The 19,766-nt window shown below is 41.3% G+C and overlaps 2 protein-coding genes across 6 annotated transcripts in view; one reads left to right on the forward strand and one right to left on the reverse strand.

The window, feature by feature from the left end:
* med12 (mediator complex subunit 12) overlaps positions 1 to 2,301 on the forward strand; it is a 29,535-nt gene extending 27,234 nt beyond the window's left edge. For 2 of the 3 annotated variants that reach the window (XM_012969006.3, XM_031891511.1), the window contains exons 42-43: positions 88 to 169; positions 330 to 2,301. In XM_012969006.3, the coding sequence (XP_012824460.1) occupies positions 88 to 169; positions 330 to 373 (126 nt within the window). In that variant the 3' untranslated portion in view covers positions 374 to 2,301. The remainder of the gene's footprint in view (positions 1 to 87; positions 170 to 329) is intronic. The other variant, XM_012969009.3, reaches the window with a different exon arrangement.
* Positions 2,302 to 4,681: 2,380 nt separating this feature from the next.
* Positions 4,682 to 18,969, reverse strand: LOC100493164. 3 transcript variants are annotated; one of them, XM_004916820.4, is made up of 10 exons: positions 18,793 to 18,969; positions 14,958 to 15,261; positions 13,947 to 14,120; positions 11,434 to 11,591; positions 9,341 to 9,539; positions 8,749 to 8,845; positions 8,200 to 8,371; positions 7,199 to 7,339; positions 5,192 to 5,313; positions 4,682 to 4,887 (listed from the first exon to the last, which is right to left on the reverse strand). In XM_004916820.4, the coding sequence occupies exons 2-10, from the start codon at positions 15,209 to 15,211 to the stop codon at positions 4,831 to 4,833; spliced, it is 1,374 nt and encodes a 457-aa protein (XP_004916877.2). In that variant the 5' UTR covers positions 15,212 to 15,261; positions 18,793 to 18,969; the 3' UTR covers positions 4,682 to 4,830. The 3 variants fall into 3 exon arrangements, with proteins under 3 accessions (XP_004916877.2, XP_004916878.2, XP_012825008.2); XM_004916821.3 differs by lacking the exon at positions 18,793 to 18,969 and adding an exon at positions 18,644 to 18,772; XM_012969554.3 differs by lacking the exon at positions 18,793 to 18,969 and adding an exon at positions 17,627 to 17,987.
* Between the last annotated feature and the right edge of the window lie 797 nt (positions 18,970 to 19,766).

Below are 19,766 nucleotides of genomic sequence, written 5' to 3' on the forward strand. Positions count from 1 at the left end.
ATTCCCATTGGCTTCCTGTCTTTCCTCACAGATCTAAGTTTTACACATTTTTAGTTTAACCTTTTTCCTCACAAATCTCTCTCTCAGTTTCAGAGACAGGGTTTACAGCAGACCCAGCAACAACAGCAAACGGCAGCTCTGGTCCGCCAGCTCCAGCAGCAACTGTCCAGTAAGTAAATCTCCAAGCTGAGGCACCATAATCTACACACAATGGGCAACCCTCACTATAGAACTTACCTTGCCGCCATTGCAGTTCCAAAGCCAGTGAAGAAACAAACACCCACAAAGTCTGTCTTTATCTGTACCCATTAATGCTGCTTCTTTTCCAGGCACACAGCCACAACAAAACTCCAATCCGTTTGGCCGCTACTGAAAGGTCGTTCCTCCCTGTGATTTTGTACCTCTTTTGGATGAATTCTCTCGGCTCTCTCCAGATTGATGAGACAGAAAGGCAGCACTTTAGAAGATTTTATTTAATTCAAGGAGCGGAATGCGTTTCTGGTTCCTGTTAGAAGTGATCGGTGTTACCAGATTTTCTGTGACGTAAAAAAAAAAAGGAATTAATTGTGGATCTGAATATTGCATATGTCCAAGTCACAGAACGAGGGACGTGTATATCTTGTATCCTCCCCCCTAGTGAATTATGGGGGTTCTTATGTCTTGTGAACATTTATCTTTTAAAATGTTTTTAATATTTTGTTAACCAAATGATTAAATTGTCATTTTGTAAAGTATTTATATGACTGTGCAATCTCAGCTATCAAACAGATACCTCTGAGGGCTGAATCTGATCTCTGACCATGTCTAGTATGTACTGAGTGATTTGTGCCAGCAGGTGGTATCTGGTCCTACTGTGGCTAGCAGAAACCTTTACTGCAAAAGAAAGCCATAGGCTTTTACAATGTTACATTTGGCGTTTTCTCATCATGTGACTGACTTGTGCATTCTGTATATGAGTGACACTTTCTTGCCAGCTACAGATTGCAACTGCACTTCTAGTCATTCCTCATACACTATAGTGTGTAGTATACCTCTGTCTTATACACCCAGAACATGAGGTTTTTTTCTTATAGGTCAGGTGTGATAACGCTCCATGTGTATCTGTAGTGTGCACTGGTCTCTGTGCGGTACTCACAAGTCTAGAGTATCACAGACATAAGCTTTAGATTTCAGTTTGAGGTCTGTGTACAGATGTATTCTGTGTGTAATTCAGTGTTGCAACTGCATAAAGAAAAAATGCCGACATCATAACTGGACTGTGGACAATACAAACAGTAAAGCTGTGTTTTTTAGATTCAAGTACTCGTTTGAGGACCAGCATCAGGCCAAGGCCTCCTTAGCTCATCATGAGGTTAAAGATGAATAGGAACATTCATTTTTCCAGTCTCCTTGATGGGGTATCCAAGCAGATAAATAAGCCTTTACTCCAAATCTCACCTTAAAGGAGAAGAAAAGGTTAAATCACTGGGGGGAGGGGGTGGGGAATCAATAGGCACCCTCCAGGGATTATAAAATCATAACCCCAGCCCCCAGGGCTCCTGCTAGTAGTTTTGAGTGAGCACCACTGAGTGATTGCATTCCACTTCTTCAGTGGCCCCGGGCTGGCACTGCCCAGTACTGTAAAAAACAAAAAACCGCTTTTTGCTTACAGTTAGGCTTTAGCCTGACCAGAGAGAAGAGGGATAAATATCGCTCTGTGGTGCATGCTCAGAAGTACCCTGGGCTGGTGCAGCTTTCTTCTAACAGGAGGCACCAACCTGGGGTATCAGGTAAGTGGTTATAATAACCCCCCCCCCTCCCTGGGATTAAACTGGCCTTCATCCTGGACTTTCAAGTCTTTCTAAAATGGCAAATAAGCACTGACCATAAATCCTAGCCATACTAGCCTTCAGGCTGGGCCTCCTGTTATGTTTCCAGCCCCCAGTTTGGATTTATATGCACAAAATTAATCTCCAGTTAGAAATTACTTTGTCCTGAGAGCCCAGTATTACTGCTCTAATGTAGATGTTTGGTTTGCTATCCAAAAGACCTTGCTATTGTGTCCTTGTACCTGAGACCCATTAACATGCTATTGCCCTCAAGGTTAATTTTCTGTTGCTTTCCATCATCATCCTTGTTCAAACTCGCAATAACAATGCAGTCATTGTGTCCATTCCAATGCCATTCTGCCATAACCTCTTTCACCAACATATATTAATTGGCCTTCTGTTACTGTGTACCATGCAGCATCATTATATGTCAAGCTAATATTTTGCTTTATGCAGTCATTTCTCAGGAGCAATAAAGGAAACATATCTCAGGCTATCTCTACTTTCATTATATGTCGTCTTCATATCTAGGAAGGATTTGTGAAGCTCATGTTTGCCACTCTGTTCACGTTAATGAATTTTCTGAGGATGTCCTGCCTTACACATTACTTGATTATTTTCTCATTGCAGATATATTTCAAAAGAGTAACAAACCATTAATCTCTCAGTAGCTACAGGGCATCCATGCTAAGTATCATACCTCTGGTTTTCTTTTACTTTCTAAAATCATGCCATTTGTGGATATAAGAATGTTTTCATGCACTGAAGCATTTTCATCAGCAGATACAATAGAAGAGGCAGCCAATTACAGAACCAACTCTGTAGTAGTACAGATGGCTCAGCTCCAATAAATAATTAGTGGCTGCCAAAGGATGTGGTAGTTTAATATGTAAAGCTAATGTGAATAAGGCCCAGGGCCTAATGGTGTATACACCCTTAAGTACTTTGAGATCTTCCCAGACTCCCTTTCATCTGGTATGGTTCTAGTAGTTTGGAGGAAACTAATGTAATTCTGATATTTAAAAAGAGACTAGCTCACCATGGCAGTTGTAGGTCTCTGTATTGGGCAGGTTATTTGATGGTTTAGGGATCAAGTTCAGGAGATTTTTCTGGACATTGGCATTATAATTAAGAATCAGAATGGCTTTATGGTGGAGTGTATCATAAGTTTACCGTATATACTCGAGTATAAGCCGAGGTACCTAATTTTACCTAAAAAAACTGGAAAAACTTAGACTCGAGTATAAACCTAGGGTGGGAAATGCAGCAGCTACTGCTAAGTTTTATTAAAATAAATACCAACAGAATTACATTAAATGAGGCATCAGTGGGGTATATGTTTTTAAGTATTTATTTTAAATAGAAACTGTAAACTAGCTCTGTAAGTGGAGGGTCAACAAAACAATTGTTTTATCAACAATGATACCTTAAGAGTACTCTGCAACCAAGCTAAAACACAAAGTTAAAATCCTTCAAAACTATATATGGTTTATATAGAATATAAAGTGAAATGTCTAGTGCAGAATGGGACAGGTGAGGATGGTAGATGAAGATAAATTTGGGAGCGGGCCAGGGCACTGTAGGGTCTGGTTGCGGGTGGCCTAATTTGCACACAGAGGGTGCTAGTTTGGAGGGACCCATGGCACCCGACTCGAGTATAAGCCGAGGGTGACTTTTTGAGCACATTTTGGGTAATGAAAAACTAGGCTTATACTCGAGTATATACAGTAACTGCTTTTTGTGGTGAACTAAGTAGGATCTTACACAAAGGGTATGCAGTAGATGTGATCTACTTGCACTTTGCCAAAGGGTTTGCTACATAGAGATTTGATTTCTTAGGCTAATGCCTGCAGATTAAGAATCAGCCTTTTCCTGTGCCCACACCTAGAGCCATACATTCGGGCTAGATGCAGTTACAGAGAGCGGAGATCAGCAGCAAAATCTGTTCCGGGTGCAGGCATAGGGGCCGATTCTTGGCCTGCGTTTAGCCAAAGGCTGAGAATCGGCCCCATGTCGCTTTAGCCTAAATGAACGAATGTTGGTCTTGATAAAGCAATCATTAATTTTCTCATTGAAGTCAGGTTCTTAGTGGATCACCTACAGACCCTTTCAGCACCCCACTATTATGTAATTTGATCATTAATTATTTGGAGATGGGCATTGTAAATAAAGTATCTAGCCAATGAGTGCATGCAGACAAACAGAAGCAGGATTTGGTATCAATGCAATCAGACCTGGACAAACCAGTTGTCTGGGCGGCTATATGGCAGATTTTAAGTGAAAGAAATGTAAAGTTACGCACGTATATCCATAAGTGGACTAAGTTAGGTAAATCCTTAATGGAGAAGGACCTGAGGTGGATTACAATTGTAGCAAGCAATGCCAGTTGGCAGCAGGAAGGGCTATCGGTACGGATTCATGGGGAGGCAGTTCTCCCATTTACAGAGCACTGACTGCAGTGCAGTTTAGGTTTCTAGTGGGACAGTAGGGAGGGAGTTTTGTGAATTCTCATGGGAGGGGGGAGCAGGAGAGCTGCACAGACTCTGACCCCAGGAATGAAGGATTTTTCTGAGAGAGGAAGTTAGATACCTTAAGTTTACAAAAGGACTCGTGCAGCGTTTGTGGCTTATGGCTGTATTTACATAGACCTTTCTGATAAGGCTTACTTAGTTTTTACCTTTCCTTTAATCAGCCAGAAGAGCTAAATTTATATGCAATAATAAGCAAGCCCCCCAAGTCCAGCACTCCCCATCCCCCAGGGCCCCCTTTGACTGCAGGGTCTGATTCCTCTATTATAAAGCCACTGCTGGAAACCATTAGAGCTAGTCAGTCCTCACACTCATTCATACATCCAACAGAAACTTTAGATTATATATATATATAAATACATCTTTATTACACAAAATAAAGGCAGTACTCCTACCAGAATAAATAAGGAAATTATCAACCTGGGGGTATTTAAAATCACATTGTTAAACATGCAAAACATATTTTTCCTTCTAGATGAAAGGGCATCAAACAGTTACTGATCAGCCACAGAGTTGGACAGGGATGAACTGCGCAGGTTGTACCGCGGCGCCTGAAAAAAGATCAAGGAGATTATTAATGGCATTGAAAAGACACAGAAAAGCCTCACCTGGCCCCCAGCCCCACCTGTGACTTGTGCACCACACCCACTCACACTTCTATCTTTTTATACGCAGCAATGCATGTACGGCACTGGCACATTCTTGGGTTTTTTTTTTTTTTTTTTTACACAATACATCCCCTTTAAAGAATAAGGCAGAACTAATTTCTTTGCAAAAGTTTGCTTATGTGTGCACATCCCTCCCAACATCATTCCAAGTGCCGGACTTAACCCAGAGGAAACATGTAGAACTTACTGTTGGCTGAGGAACAGCAATATTGTACACAGCTGGCTCAGAGGCCCGAGAGGTCCTCCCACGGCTCACTCTGCGCGATGGAGAACGGCTCCTCCTTTTTGGCGTGCTTGTGATTTGTGCCTCTGTGGAATAAACCAAAGAATTCTCTATGATCATTTTATACAATAGCTTTACATCTGCAGGCCAAGGACTAAAAATGGAAGGTTACACAAAGAAAATCAGAACTGATGCAACTAAACCACCAGTAAATAGCTAGCAAATACCTTTTAGGTTCTAGTTGTTTTTTATTTCAAAAGGCATGTGAGGGTTGGTGGGAGGGTGCTACTACACGTAGCCTCCTTACCTATGAGAGTTAATCAATTACACCAGACAATGTCTAAAGCTACATTGATGTGATACAGACCATCAGGATGAGGAATGCATCAATGCGCTGATTTAAACCTGCCCAATCGACATCTGGCAGATTTTTGGGCAGGCCTGTCTGAGGGCCCCATACACGTGCATCCTTGTCAGCACTTGTATGGGCACCTTTATAAGTAAGCTCCTCTAGGGCAGGGTCTGATGTGTCAGTGCCATGTAAACAATAATATTTAAGAAAAAATATTTTCCCACTAGGACTAACTGGCTTACAGAGCCCACTAGGTAGAGGCATTGTGTTTATACTAGATAACCAGGCTTACTGCATACCTCCCAACTGTCCCGCTTTACGCGGGACAGTCCCGCTTTTGCCACCCTGTCCCGCTGTCCCGGATAGGTGCGGATCTGTCCCGCTTTTAAAGGGCTCCGCTCCCGTGACGTCACACGCACGTCTCCCCTTAGCGCCGCAGCTTCTGCACCACTCGCTTCAGTTTTAACCAAAAGCCATTCACAGTGCAGAAGCTGCGGCGCTAAGGGGAGACGTGCATGTGACGTCACGAGGATGAGAAGAAGAGCCCTGGGGCGCAGCTGAGGAAGCTGGTGGTAGGAGCAGGGGGACGCTGGGGAGGACACTGGAGGAAGGTAAGGGCAGCTGGAGGATGTTGGGGAGGATGTTGGGGGGGCTGAAGGATGTTGGGGGGGCTGAAGGATGTTGGGGAGGATGTTGGCGGGAGCTGAAGGATATTGGGGGAGCTGAAGGGTGTTGGGGGGAGCTGAAGGATGTTGGGCGGAGCTGAAGGATGTTGGGGGGAGCTGAAGGATGTTGGGGGAAGCTGAAGGATGTTGGGGGAAGCTGAAGGATGTTGGGGGAAGCTGAAGGATGTTGGGGGAAGCTGAAGGATGTTGGGGGAAGCTGAAGGATGTTGGGGAGGATGTTGGGGGAGCTGAAGGATGTTGGGGAGGATGTTGGGGGGGGCTGAAGGATGTTGGGGGGAGCTGAAGGATATTGGGGAGGATGTTGGGGGGAGCTGGAGGATGTTGGGGGGGCTGAAGTATGTTGGGGAGGATGTTGGGGGAGCAAAACATAACACCTGGCTACCAATGTCTGTCATGAGTCGGTCATTAAATACAGGTGCCACAGAGCATAATGAAATCCTTAGGGCCACAATATGTCATAAAATGATTGGGGCCACCGTGTCTGTCTTCTGGTGCACTTTGTGTATGTTATGCTTTTCAGGTGTGGTTTTGTAAAATGGGCCTGTTTGGGGGGGTCGTGGCCATAAAGTAGGCGTGACCTAAAAAATTTTGCCGCGCTACACGCAGCAGACATTTTTGTCCCTCCTTCTGATTTTAAAATGTTGGGAGGTATGTTACTGCACCAGCTCCTCTAACTTTTGGACTATTCAGTGAAGGGGAGGCAAAAGCAGTGGATAGTTCAGCCCAGCCTGAAGGATGGTTAATGGGTGAGGGGGGGGTTAGCCCATTTTCACTTAACTTTTTTTTTTACATCATATACTTGTACCATTGTTATTAAGGAATGTACTCTGATGGAATAAGACTATTGTAACTGTACATAGGAATACTTTATTTAGGATATAGCTTTACATCCATGACTTTGTGGCAAAGAGATGGGGTGTTATCCAGTCTCACCGAGTGGCTCATTGTAGAGAGAGTCAAGCAACAAACTGTGCACTTTATGCTCTTGGATAAATGACGGATCAGGAAGCCCCGAATCTGCTGCCACCAGGGGGATGATGTCCTGCTGCAGCTCAGGCTTGTTAAGAAGCTTCTCTGAAGGGGGAAACAGACATTTATAAACAGTTCAACTTCAGCATGTTTGTACATTATTAAAAGGAGAGGTTAACCAGCAGGCAATCATGAAGAGCAAAATTTTTGTGCAAGGTATGGATTTGCAGTGAAATTCCACACTCCAAGTATTTTTGGGAAACCACCACAAGATTTTTCACAGCAAAAAAAAAATCTGCAATGTATTTTGCACAAAAACCAATAGCCACATAAAAATTTGACTTCAATGTGTTTTGCAAATGTGTACATTTTTGCAAATCTCCCAGAGTTTAGTGGGCAATGGTATTCTATGGTAATTGTGTTTTAATGTAAGATTCATGAGAAATACAAGCAATAAGGTCTAAAAAAAAACCCCCAAAGAATATAGCATCTGCAACTTCTGCTCTGGATTTTCTATCTGGCACTGGGCACACATCCTCAGACTGGGATTCAAAATATGCCCGGGCATTCCAAGTACACAGAGGCCCAAACAGCCCCCCACCAGCCCAATAAATAGTGACTGTCTATGGCATTTTACAGCAGCCCCTCTGGCATTTGCCAGAATCCACAAATTGCCAGTCCGGGCCTGCACATTCCCCAAACAGAAGTGCTCAAATTATGAGCTCTATGGGGTCCAAATTGCACTACTTAATACTCTTGCACTTCTGCCTTGGGGAACCATTTCATATATATAATATCAGTGGGCAAGGACAAGTTTTTTTTTTCTATCTGTTCTCTTCCCATATAAACTATTTTACTTCCCAGCATCCTTTTAGAGGTTACACTGGGATTAGGAAGCAGGGAACTGTACTTTATTAACAGTCAGAGGTTGTCCCTGCTTAAGGGCACAGTGAGGAGAATATTACCAGCCTCCCGGAGAATGCTCTGCAGCTCTGCTTTGGTTTCCTGCAGCCCTTGCAGCACCTCCAGGCTCTGCTTCTGTACATCCCTATGGGTCAAAAAAAAGTAGAGGAGGATCGAGAGGCCAATCGAAGTGGAGATTTTCCGCACTATTCCGACCCAGAAGGATATACTCTCCTGGAAGAGATTGAAAGTGGCATTTTCAGAGGAGGTTCCTTAATCCCCCATATAGATCTGCACCCAAAAAAGGGTTATTTGACTTCACAACAGCCTTTATAGATTACATTTTTTGGCTCACTATTATTGAAAATACTTTTTATTTTGCACAGTCTATGGTCCCTTTGGACCATTTATTACATGACATTCTTAACCTTTGTAATAAAAGGCACAGAGTTTGCCCAGGTACAGTAACCAATAACAAGCCATAACAGATGACAAGTAAATGCTTCCTGCTGATTGGTTGCTGTAGGTGAAGAGAATTGCACCTCATATTACATTTTATTTTGTAACTCTATCAATGGAGTGCATGAATGGAGTGCATAATGAGCTCTCACCGTTTGTTCAAAGCTGGAATCAGAGCCTTCCAGGATATATGAGCAGATAGTTCTCTCCGTGTATATATTGGCTGCAATCAGGCCAAACAGAATCAACCTTAAATACAAACAAACACAGATGAAAACACAAAGTATATCGGCTACAGCAAAAAACAAAACAAAACAAGGAATCCCACCCCTTGCTTAAATTTGGAAGTCAGATGTATTGAAACTGAGCATTTAGGATTGGTGGGGGTTAGTATGATTTTTATTGTACATTTGGTGCAGTAAAGTGTAAGACTTTAGGCTTTATGATCTGGAAAGGGATGGGAGATATTCTATATTAGAGGCGTGCCTCCTGTAGCTAGATACAAGCCTATAATGGCTATCTATGGATTCTGGCAAATGCCAGAGGGGCTGCCTTAAGATGCCATAGACTTACTATTTTTGGGGGCTGTTTGGACCTCTGTGTACTTAAAATGCCAGGACCTATTTTAAATCTCAATTCAGGCCTCCTGGCTTGGTGTCTCAGCTTGCACCCTCTGTATTGTATTAAAGAGAGAGAGAGACATGGCCAATCTCAGCTATAGATCGCAAGGCAAACTTGGGTTACCTGGCACCAGCAGTTCGTTGTGTAGAAGTCAGCAGGAAAACAGCAGCACTGGCCATGAGGTTGTAAAGAAAGGAATACAGAATGTTGGACTCGCCCACAACAAACTGGTGTAGGTAGGTGATGCGGTTGAAGATTTCAGAGAACAACAATCGCTGCTCATTGGCAGACTGCCGCATCTCATGGAAAGCTTGCTTCACTCCTAAAGGGGACAAAGAGAGATTTCTCTCAAACCATATACCAATGTCCTTTACTGGCTCAGAGGCTAAAAATGTATGTTCTCCTCTCGTCAGAGGAATCCTATATGACACCGATCTATCTGCCTCAATGTGGCTACAGATAAGTGCTGACAGAGGCGCAGGCTGCCACACATAGGCCAAAACACATTTAGAGAAAATGAATTAATGGGCAATAATGAAGATCTGTTATCCAGAATGCTCGGGACCTGGGGTTTTCGGGATAAGGGGGTCTTTCTGTAATTTGGATACATACCTTACATCTACTAAATATTTTTATATATTAAATAAATCTAATAGGGTTGTTTTTCCGCCAATAAGGATTTATTATTTCTTTAGGATCAAGTACAAGTTACTGTTTTAATATTAAAGAGAAAAAAATAAATCATTTAAAAAATGTATAATTATTTGGATAAAACAGAGTCTATGGCAGATGACCTTCTCATAATTCAGAGCTTTCTGGATAATGGGTTTCCAGATAATGGCTCCCATGCCTGCACAAATATCTAAAGGACAAGACACTCCTTTTGGGGGGGGATCTGGAAAGCAAAGGTTCCAATTGCCATCAATATCCACCCAATTAACTATCCAACACCCCATGCTGAGCACTATAGCCACGGTGAAAAAACTACAGCTGACCGTGCCACCATGGGGGAAGTGAGCCTCTCCTCTGTAATTCTCAAAATGTATTGCACCACAATATAATGTAATTAGCTGCTGTGTGTTTAAATAACTAGATCCCTGGAAAGATAAAATATATTTCTTCAGTTCATATGGATTGACAGTGAATTAGTATTGGTTCCCTTTAATTCAATCTCTCTAAATTAGTTTTGGCCTATGTCCTAACTGATAGCTGGGCTGAAATTTAACCCAAGATCATACATGAGACTTGGATGAGTTCTTAAAGGAACAGTAACACTAAAAAATGAAAGAGCTTTAAAATAATAAATATATAATGCACTGTTGCCCTGCACTGGTATATATAAATTATAGTAGTGTTACTGTAGCAAACACACCAGTGTTTGCTACAGTAACACTACTATAATTTATATAATAAGCTGCTGTGTAGCCATGGGGGCAGCCATTCAAGCTGGAAAAAAGGCACAGGTTACATAGCAGATAACATATGTTGTAGAATACAATAGTGTTTTATCTGTTATCTGCTATGTGCCTGTGCCTTTTCTCCTTTGAATGGCTGCCTCCATGGCTACATAGCAGCTTATTTATCTAAATTATAGTAGACTTTCTGAAGTAAACACACAACTTTTACCAGTGCAGGGCAGCAGCACATTATATTTTAGTTACTTTTATACACTTTTTTGGTGTTACTGTTCCTTTAAACAACATAATACCCAAGGCTTTTGTGATACTAAAATCTGCAGTTAGTATTGGTGTTGTTGTATATAGTTTATGTATGTGAGTGTATAGGTAGGTCAGTATAGGTTTGTATGTGCTGGGTTTACTTGGAAGGGTTGAACTTGATGGACTCTGGTCTTTTTTCAACCCTATGTAACTATGTACTATGTACTTGCAGAGAACAGGGCTTAGCAAAGCAAGGCTGAGTTTAGGGGTTTCTGAGGCAATACTAATGGTCTTGATGCAGCCACTGTTTCTACAGTTGTGGGGCCCACCGTACTACCTGAGGGATATATTTCTAATATTAAAACCAAATAATTTGCAGGGCAAAGTTATTCTACATATTTATCACCAGGAAATGTTCTTTCATATCTGTGGACGAAACATGAAAAACATGGAGAAATCACTTAACCCCAGAATTATCTCCAGCAGTGCCTTTGCCCTAAAATTGTCCATAGAAAACCAGTGTGTATGAAGACACTAAATCCATTCCAATGTACTCACCCAAAGTGGACTCCTGGAGGGTCTGTTTCAGCATGTTGCCATTGCGCAGGATCTCCTCCTGTGACTGGAGAGTAGCATTCTGTGCTTGCATCATCTCTTCTGCCATCAGGTTTGTGGCCTCTAGTTGCTGAGCCACGCTGTCAGAGTTTACAGTCAGTCTGGAAGGGAGAAGAAAATAGTCCCGATAAATACCACGAAACCAGACAACCCCAATGTTAAAGTGATTTATTTAAATCTAATTTGAATCTCACAAGAAGAAAATTGCCCAAAATTATCATCTTAAAATTCTAAAACTGCAGAAATTGCTATAAATAGACTCACCACACGTACCTCAGTATAGGTGATATGGTGACTTCTCACTGTACTTTAGAATCAATCCAAGAAGTGAAAATAATTTGTCTTGCTAAGATATTGTTTCTATGCAGAAGCCCCACATTTAGAATAGTCAAGCTAATCACATGGGACTAGACAATGTTGTCCACTTTCCTCCTTTTCCCTCATATAGAAGTCTTAACAACAGAGCAGCATAAATGAACTTGAACTGGATAACTGGGACTTTCCTGTAGGAAAGTATACTATTATGTATCAGTTCTAAATCATAACATTGATTGTTTCATGACTCTAGATGCAAAACCTAGTTACACATTTAACAAGAAGAATGTCCATGCCTTTTTCCACTAAATGCTTTACCCAGTGTCGCACTGGGATACCAGGGGCCCACCAGAAAACCTTAGCACTTAGGCCTACTCTCCAAAATTATTACTTCTCCTCTCCCCACTCAACCTCTTTATTCATCCAGTATCTTTTTATTATCACTCTATCTTTTTAGCCTTGTTGTTTTCACACAGAAATAGGGAATGACCATGGAATAGGCCAAGAGTTTAGGAGCAGAAGGGCCCACTGACAACTGTGCCCACTGGGAGTTTTCCTGGTATCCCTGTGGGTCAGTCCGACACTAGCTTTACCCCTACTTCTACACAAACACCATGGCTCCACCATCTTCCAGTTGTTACTTAAACAGTAATAAGTGTGTGGTATCAAATCTATAAACCATTTTAGATTTGATCAAATTATAAAGGAAGGCAAACTATTTGCCCCAAAAAGGATTTCTTGAAATAGACACAGCTTTTGAACAGATACAATAAAAAACACATACCAGAACTGTCAAAAATATACACAAATCTGAATCATCGGAATTATCCAAGTAATCCCAACTACATAGAGAAGTGGGAAGCCAGGCTAACAGAATATCACTCTCACAGAGTGGAAAGAGAGCTTCATGTTATGTAATAAATCAAGTATTGTCTCTAAAACACAAGACACCAATTGCACAATGCTCTTCCAATGGAACTGTGGTCATTAATCATGTGTTTCTGGGTATCCCTCCACCGCTGGAGCATCAGTAATGATAGAGACAATGACTCCACTACACATCTGGTGAGCATGCTAATTTATCCAACTTTTTTTTGGACTCAGATTACGGACAACACACACAAAGTGACTGGAACCCTGTTATCCATGCAGGCAGGACCAGTAAGAACAAACAACATATCCTTACTGTTTACTTTAAGCTGCTAAAGCAATGACAACCTCCTACAATATATAAGGCAGAATAGTGACCTAATTCAGCCTTTTAAGGGGTGGTTCATCTATGAATGTATAGTATGTTATAGAATGGCCTATTCTTGCATGTTTTCAATTTGATTTCATTTTTAATAGTTTTTGAATTATTTGCCTTCCTCTTCCGATACCTCCCAGCAACCAAAAAGCTATTGCTTTGCGAGACTACAGCTTTTGTTATTATTCCTTTTTATTACTTATCTTACTATTTAGGCCCTCCTATATACATATTTATGTCACTGTTTTAAACCACTGTCTGGTTGCTAGGTTAAATTGGACCCTAGCAACCAAATAGCCACTGAAATTCCAAACTGGAGAGCTGCTGAACAAAAAGGTGATCATTCAAAGAATGGCAAATAATAAAAAATGAAGACCAACTGCAAATTGTCACATCATACTATAAGTTAATTTGAAGGATAACAACCTCTTTAAGATTCCCCTGGTGAAGGAGGGAGGATGAGTCTAGACCCTTAGCTGCAAAGCCCCAGAAAATATCATTCCTCAAAAGAGGATCCAGGCAATCCAGCTAGTTTGCCTTAAAATGCAGACAATGGTATTCTGGGGACTTGCACCTGGGCCCCCAAGGTTGCTCAGAAAATGTATATCTTTACAACATTAGATGTCAGGTTTGTGGTGCCAGCTAACACAAGCCAAACTTGGGCACTTCCAGTGGTTTGCAAGTATTCTACAAAGGATTATAAAAATGGAGAGAAATATTTTTTTCCCCTTTCCAGAGTTATCAACACCTTATTTCTACTGACACATTCTCCATAGATATCAGCACATCTATAAGTAGCTGCTGGAGGAAATTACTTTGCATGGTTCTTTTAAATATTTATGGAGTTTGCTGCCAAGACATGCAACATGATAGCCCCCCAAATCATTATACTCACCGCAGTATGATGTCCTGGGCCTGCTCCTGCCATATCTCATTCTGCAGATAGTAACAGATGCTGTGTGCATGGGTGAAAAACTCTGTGTAGGCATTAAAGGCCACAGAATCCATCCCCCGAGTGCACTGCCGGATAGAGCTTTGTTCTGTGCAAGTTGGGAAATCACGACCTGACCTGCACAGAATCAGTAAAAAACAGGAACACATTAAAAAGAATATTGGCAAATGAAAAAAATACAACAGAACGTAAGGAATGGCTACTCATATGTTGGGTATCGTGAGTGCATATAAGTGTGGGAGTGGGCACAACTGCCCATGACAGGGAGGTGTATACAAGCCGCAAACTGCATAACTGCAGGTAAAATAAAATCATGATGGGTGCCCATTCTTAAAGGGACTCTGTCATGATGTTTATGGTGTACTTTATACTCCCATGGTACTAGAGGAGTCCCTAGCCAGACTTGGATTTCTTACTATTGAGTGCTATTCTAATATCTACTGGGAGCTGTTATTTGCTCCCTTCCCATTGTTCTGCTGATCGGCTGCTGGGAGGGAGGTGATATCACTCCAACTTGCAGCTCAGCAGCAAAGTGTAACTGAAGTGTGTCACATGGCTGTGGCACCCATGGGAAATTTCAAAACTGAATATAAAAAAATCTGTTTATGCTTTTGAAAAATGCAGGATTCTGTTGGAGAAGCCCTATTAATGGATTTGTTTTGAGAGAAAAAAACATTTTCCCATGACAGTATTTTTTTAATGGACTGTAAAGAAGCAGAGTGCCTTGGTATGGCCCAAATGCAGTTCCCCTTAGGTACATTAGATGGAGCAGTTTGCGCAAGACTGCTGGAGAGCTGCCATATCTTTGCTTTGCATCATGCCTAGGAAGGCACAGATCAACAAGTTTGTATTTGTGAAAGTGTAATGTAATCCCAATGGCAAGGAAGAAACATGGGTGTTTGTACTCCAGCTCTGTCTGGTACATATTTACCAAAAATAGGATGGCGCTCATACCTCTCTAGATGGCAGTGAGTGAATGCTAGAGCGATACGACTCTGCTCTTCTTCATTCAGCCTTTTGCAGCCCACATCCACCCTCTGAAGGGCTTGGTGCCAACAGTCTCCGTAGCGGGGGTGGCGAGCAAAGTCCTGAAGCACTTGTAGCTGTGCCCTGCCCTTCTCTATCATCCCTGCATCAGGATCACAGTCTCCGTGCCACAGGCTGGCAGCCAATAACAGGAAGAAGGTGAAAGGAGTCCTCTGGGCCATTGGTGTCAAGTAAAGTGCACTATGGATTTCTTCTGCGCCAGAGGGGAAACCTGAGCATAAAGAAAAAATGGAGTGAAAGGGCTTTCCCTAATGGTTTTCTAGATAACACACATGCCTTAGGGCAGTGGCACACGGGGAGATTAGTCGCCCACGATAAGAAAGTGGTATAAATGCATTCTGCATATTCACAAACCTCCTAAATTCTAACTCAGCCTCCACTTTTCATTTTTTTGGTGAAAGAAAGCATATAGACACTTGTTAAAACTACAAAAACAGAGAAGAACAACAACATTTTAAACAGTTTCTCCTGACATTTTTATAAATGGAGTAAAGCCTGGCAGTGTCTGACTGGCCCACCGGGATACCAGGAAAACTCCCCGTGGGCCCAGGTGTCAGTGGGCGCTCCTGCTCACCCAACCATATGCCTTGTATGCCATTTCCATTTCAGAACAAAGAGAAGAAATGGAAGGATGCATGATAATATTTGAGGAGAAGTGATGAATAAAAAATGAGCGGAGTGAAGGAAAAAATAGTTTGGAGAGTGGGCCTGCCACCTGAGGTTTTGTGGTGGGCCCCTGGCACCCCAGTCCAACCCATTTTTCTCAACTCTTCTGCTCTGCATTGCTTTCTTTAATCTCCATTCACCTCTCTTTTTGTGGGAGTATGGGGGACTCATTAACATGTTCATGGATGTCAATTAGCAGCCTATTGGCAGAGTACATTCCCATTTTCTGTCTAATCATAGAATAGCAATAGGTGTAGCATCAGAAAAAAAATGTATTTGATTCTATTATAAATACAAAAGTAACTTATTTCTACCATAAAATAGGTGGCCCTTACTGTGAATTATTTTGCTAGTTTGAGGCAATAGTAGCATTTTGTGGGAATGTATCAGGAGGTTCTACTTTAACAGGAGATAATCCCTAATGGATATACCATCAGTTGAGAGATGAGAAATTCCATTTTGGCCTTTAAAAGAAGCAGGAAATCTCTTCTCTAAAGGCGCAATCATTAGCACAAGGTGCAGGTACGGCAGAGAGTCACCTGACAGGATTAGAAAGATCTAAAGCCAAATTGAAAAAAAATGGCCTAAAAATGTCATTGTGAAAGACAAGATATAGAAACTGCTGGTTTAAGAGACAAATTAACAGAAGCGGAGAGAGAGGTTTGTGAATACGGCAGGAAATCCAACTAATCTACCTCCACTTTTATTTTGTCTCAATAATGAATTAAGCTCTGAGAGTTATAGTTCAATTTCTGGGCTGCTGAATGAAAATTCACACCGGGTGTGTGTTTTTGTTTAAATATCTATTACAGGTGACATGGTGAGTCTGGTCTACTGGGTTTTAAGCTCTTGAAAGGAGAAAACACAAGGAATGCAGTTTCCTTGTTACCAAACCCTACTGACGATGGTAGTGGTAGTGGTAGTGGTGGGGGTTGCAAATTCATTCATCGCCTAAAATGCTCTGCCATTTATTCTAATATAGGCAGAGTCTTGTGTCTGACTTAGATCTGCTGATTGAAAAAAATGGAGTAGTCTGTCAGCACAACCAAGAAACAAACAGCATCAACTTATAATAGAAAGGCATTTAGCTGACGTCTACAGAGAATGCATAAGGAAAGGCAAGCAGTATGTCAGCTCCAAACCTACACACAAAATACAGTTATATGCCCTTATACTATACTTTCTAAAAGGTAAACACAAGAGTAAATAGAATATTTCCCCCAGACATACAGCTAATCATACAGTAAAAAACTCCAGGCAATATAATAACCTTGTGCCTTATCACAGGCTTCAGCTGCAGCAGCAAAGAAAATCAAGTAGAAATGTATCTGTTGGGTACTATAACAAAATGATCAGCCGTAACATTATGGAGAGCACGGGAAAAAGATGCACCATGCAGAAACCCATAGCAACCAGACACTTGTCATCATTAGACTAACTGTGATAAGCTGCATAAAGCAAATTGCTGATTGGGTGCTATCGGATACTGTCCTGGAACAAATCAAAACAAAGAGCAGATTAAATGCAGAGTTTATGTACAGTATGGTACCCTTACTAGGGGTAGCAACAAACCCCACTTGGAAAAACGAATTAACTTGGTAGGAATACATATGATTATTTACTACTCTTTTTTGTAGGTATGGATATCTTCCAGGACAGGAATGCAAAGGGAACTTCACGTAAAAGTTATTGGTACTACTTTTACACTAAAGTAATCACAACAAGGATTTATTTAAATGGATGATTTATTCTCTTGGAGTTTCTAAATTCTTAATTACTCTGCCTGAAACACACATAAAAAAATCCCAACTCTGGTTGCTATGTTGAGCACCCCAGCAACCAGAGTTTGTAATTATCAGTTATTAGTTTTCTTATAAACTGCTCGTTTCTTTCTCTGTTCAGGCCCTCACCTTTAGGGCACATACACACCAGCATTGCCTGTTGTGTTCCAGTGCGGTGGCTTTTTCATGCTTTCTGCAGCACAGGGACAAATAAATTAACATTCATGTGTGTTCAGTGCTTCACTGCAGTCCTGTCTGTACAGGCCCCGTAGGAATAAATGTGCTGTCAACTCAAGCTTTTCCGTTCAATGGACCAGTGGTGTAACTATAGAAAGTAAAGACCCTGTGAGGGCCTGGCAAGAGAGGAGGGTCAAGAGTGACCTGAGACATGCACAGAATCACAGTTGTACAGATATGGGACCTGTAATCAAGAATGCTCGGGACCTGGGGTTTTCCAGATAAGGGGGTATTTTGGATTTCCAAGCCTTAATTCTTCTAAAAAAAAAAAAAAAAAAACATTTAACGTTGATTAAACCTAATAGGATTGTATTGCCTTTAATAGGGATTCATTATAGCTTAGCTGGGATCAAGTACAAGGTACTGATTTATTATTACAGAGAAAAAGGAAAAGGGGGTGGGGGGCTGTAGTATAGAGGGCTCAGTGAGGTCAGGACTAAAGACAATCTACGTTTTTGGGCCAAACAATGATCTAGTCCAGTGCTGTCCAATTTAGTACATATAGTGGGCCAATAATTTCTCATATAGCATGTTTGAGGGCTAGATTCTATAAAATGATATCATACAGTGAAGTCTACAGAGCCTTTGGGCAGACTGGGGGCCATGAATATCCTTTGGAGGGCAGACCGGGGGCCATGAAAATCCTCTGGGGTTGCATCTGGGCCACCAGTTGGACAGCCCTGATCTAGTCCATTCCTCGTGCTGTAGGGCTGATTAGCAATTAGTTGATAAGCACAATACAACACTGCTTAATAAGCTATAACAGCAAGCCTGCAGATTTAAATGGATGATGCGCCAGCTCTATGCCGAGCGTGCCTACAGGACTGAATTTCACCTGCACATTATTTTGGCACAACTAAAATGACAATGTTTGCCCTTACATGCTGATTTACATTTGGTTTCCTGTACCTGTCGGTCCCTGGAGGAATTTCACTGCATTTTACATTTGTCTGCCACCCATCAGCTTCAGGGCAGATGTCAAATAGGTTAAAATTAACAAATAAAAATATATTCCACAAGGTCTAATATAACCAACAATAAAAATACTTCAATCTTACCCCAAAACTGTGTATGTGGAAGAGAGACGAAGTTAATACAACTGGTCGGAAGGGCAAAACCCCCAGCAAATTAGTCTAATTGCCTAACACTGGTGGGAAGGTTTAACATGAGTGGAGTCATCAACAGGAATCTATGCTGATGAATTCCCCCAGCAGGTACTATTGGGTAGGATTTTTAAGGGCTAGCCTCACATTCAGCATTGCCACCTTTCCCCTTTAAAAGCTTAAACACATTGAATTCTTGTCCTGCATAGCTATTAAGCAATTTGTTAAGATGCCTGCTACAGACTGCATAGATTTGTGCAGCCATGCCAAATACATGTATAAAAATAAGTAGAAATTAAGTTTATTCACACAATGTAAAATTTCTAAGTAGCCAAGTAGTACTGGGATTTGACAGGACTGAAATATTACATAAATGACTTATGTCGAACCTGACGATCTCCTACCCTTGAGATCTACAACTCATAAAAGAAACCCTTCTCTCAGGGATATGGTTGCAACTCTTAGGGGCACATTTACTAATCCACGAATCCGAATCACGAATGTGAAAAAATTGTCTTTGAAACGAAAATTTCGGAAGATCGCAAATATCACGAAAATGCTTACGAAAAAATCGTATTAGTCACGATAATATCGTATTGACAATCCGAAAGTCACGAAATTTTCGTACCGAACAATTGTAAACAGCGGTAAAACATTTCCGATTTTTTTTTTTTTAAATTGTTTTTATTGAGTTTTATTTAACATAAAGAAAGAAAAGGAAGAAGAGAGAGGAGATAGGAAAGAATGGAAATAAATAAAATAGCATGTTACAGTTCTTGGTACAGGCAGTCTGAACAATGACTTACTTATGTAGCATTTGGTACAGGCATTGAGTTTCCTTACAATGATTCAAACAAGGCATTTACAGCCTAAACATAGGTGGATGTTTAGACAGCTGTATTTTTCCCAACTTATATTGTTTACTGTTG

The sequence above is a fragment of the Xenopus tropicalis genome, chromosome 8, assembly GCF_000004195.4.
Source record: "Xenopus tropicalis strain Nigerian chromosome 8, UCB_Xtro_10.0, whole genome shotgun sequence".
Lineage (NCBI taxonomy): Eukaryota > Metazoa > Chordata > Amphibia > Anura > Pipidae > Xenopus > Xenopus tropicalis.

What these genes read in the sequence shown, in the direction of transcription:
- LOC100493164 (XM_012969554.3), bottom strand. Translation starts at nt 17,651, where the DNA reads ATGCTGGTGTGTATGTGCCCTAAAG. An exon ending in GCCCAGGACATCATACTGCG is followed by an intron (nt 11,592 to 13,946) that starts GTGAGTATAATG and finishes TCTCCCTTCCAG; the next exon opens with ACTGACTGTAAACTCTGACA. An exon ending in TTGCTGTTCCTCAGCCAACA is followed by an intron (nt 4,888 to 5,191) that starts GTAAGTTCTACA and finishes ATCTTTTTTCAG; the next exon opens with GCGCCGCGGTACAACCTGCG.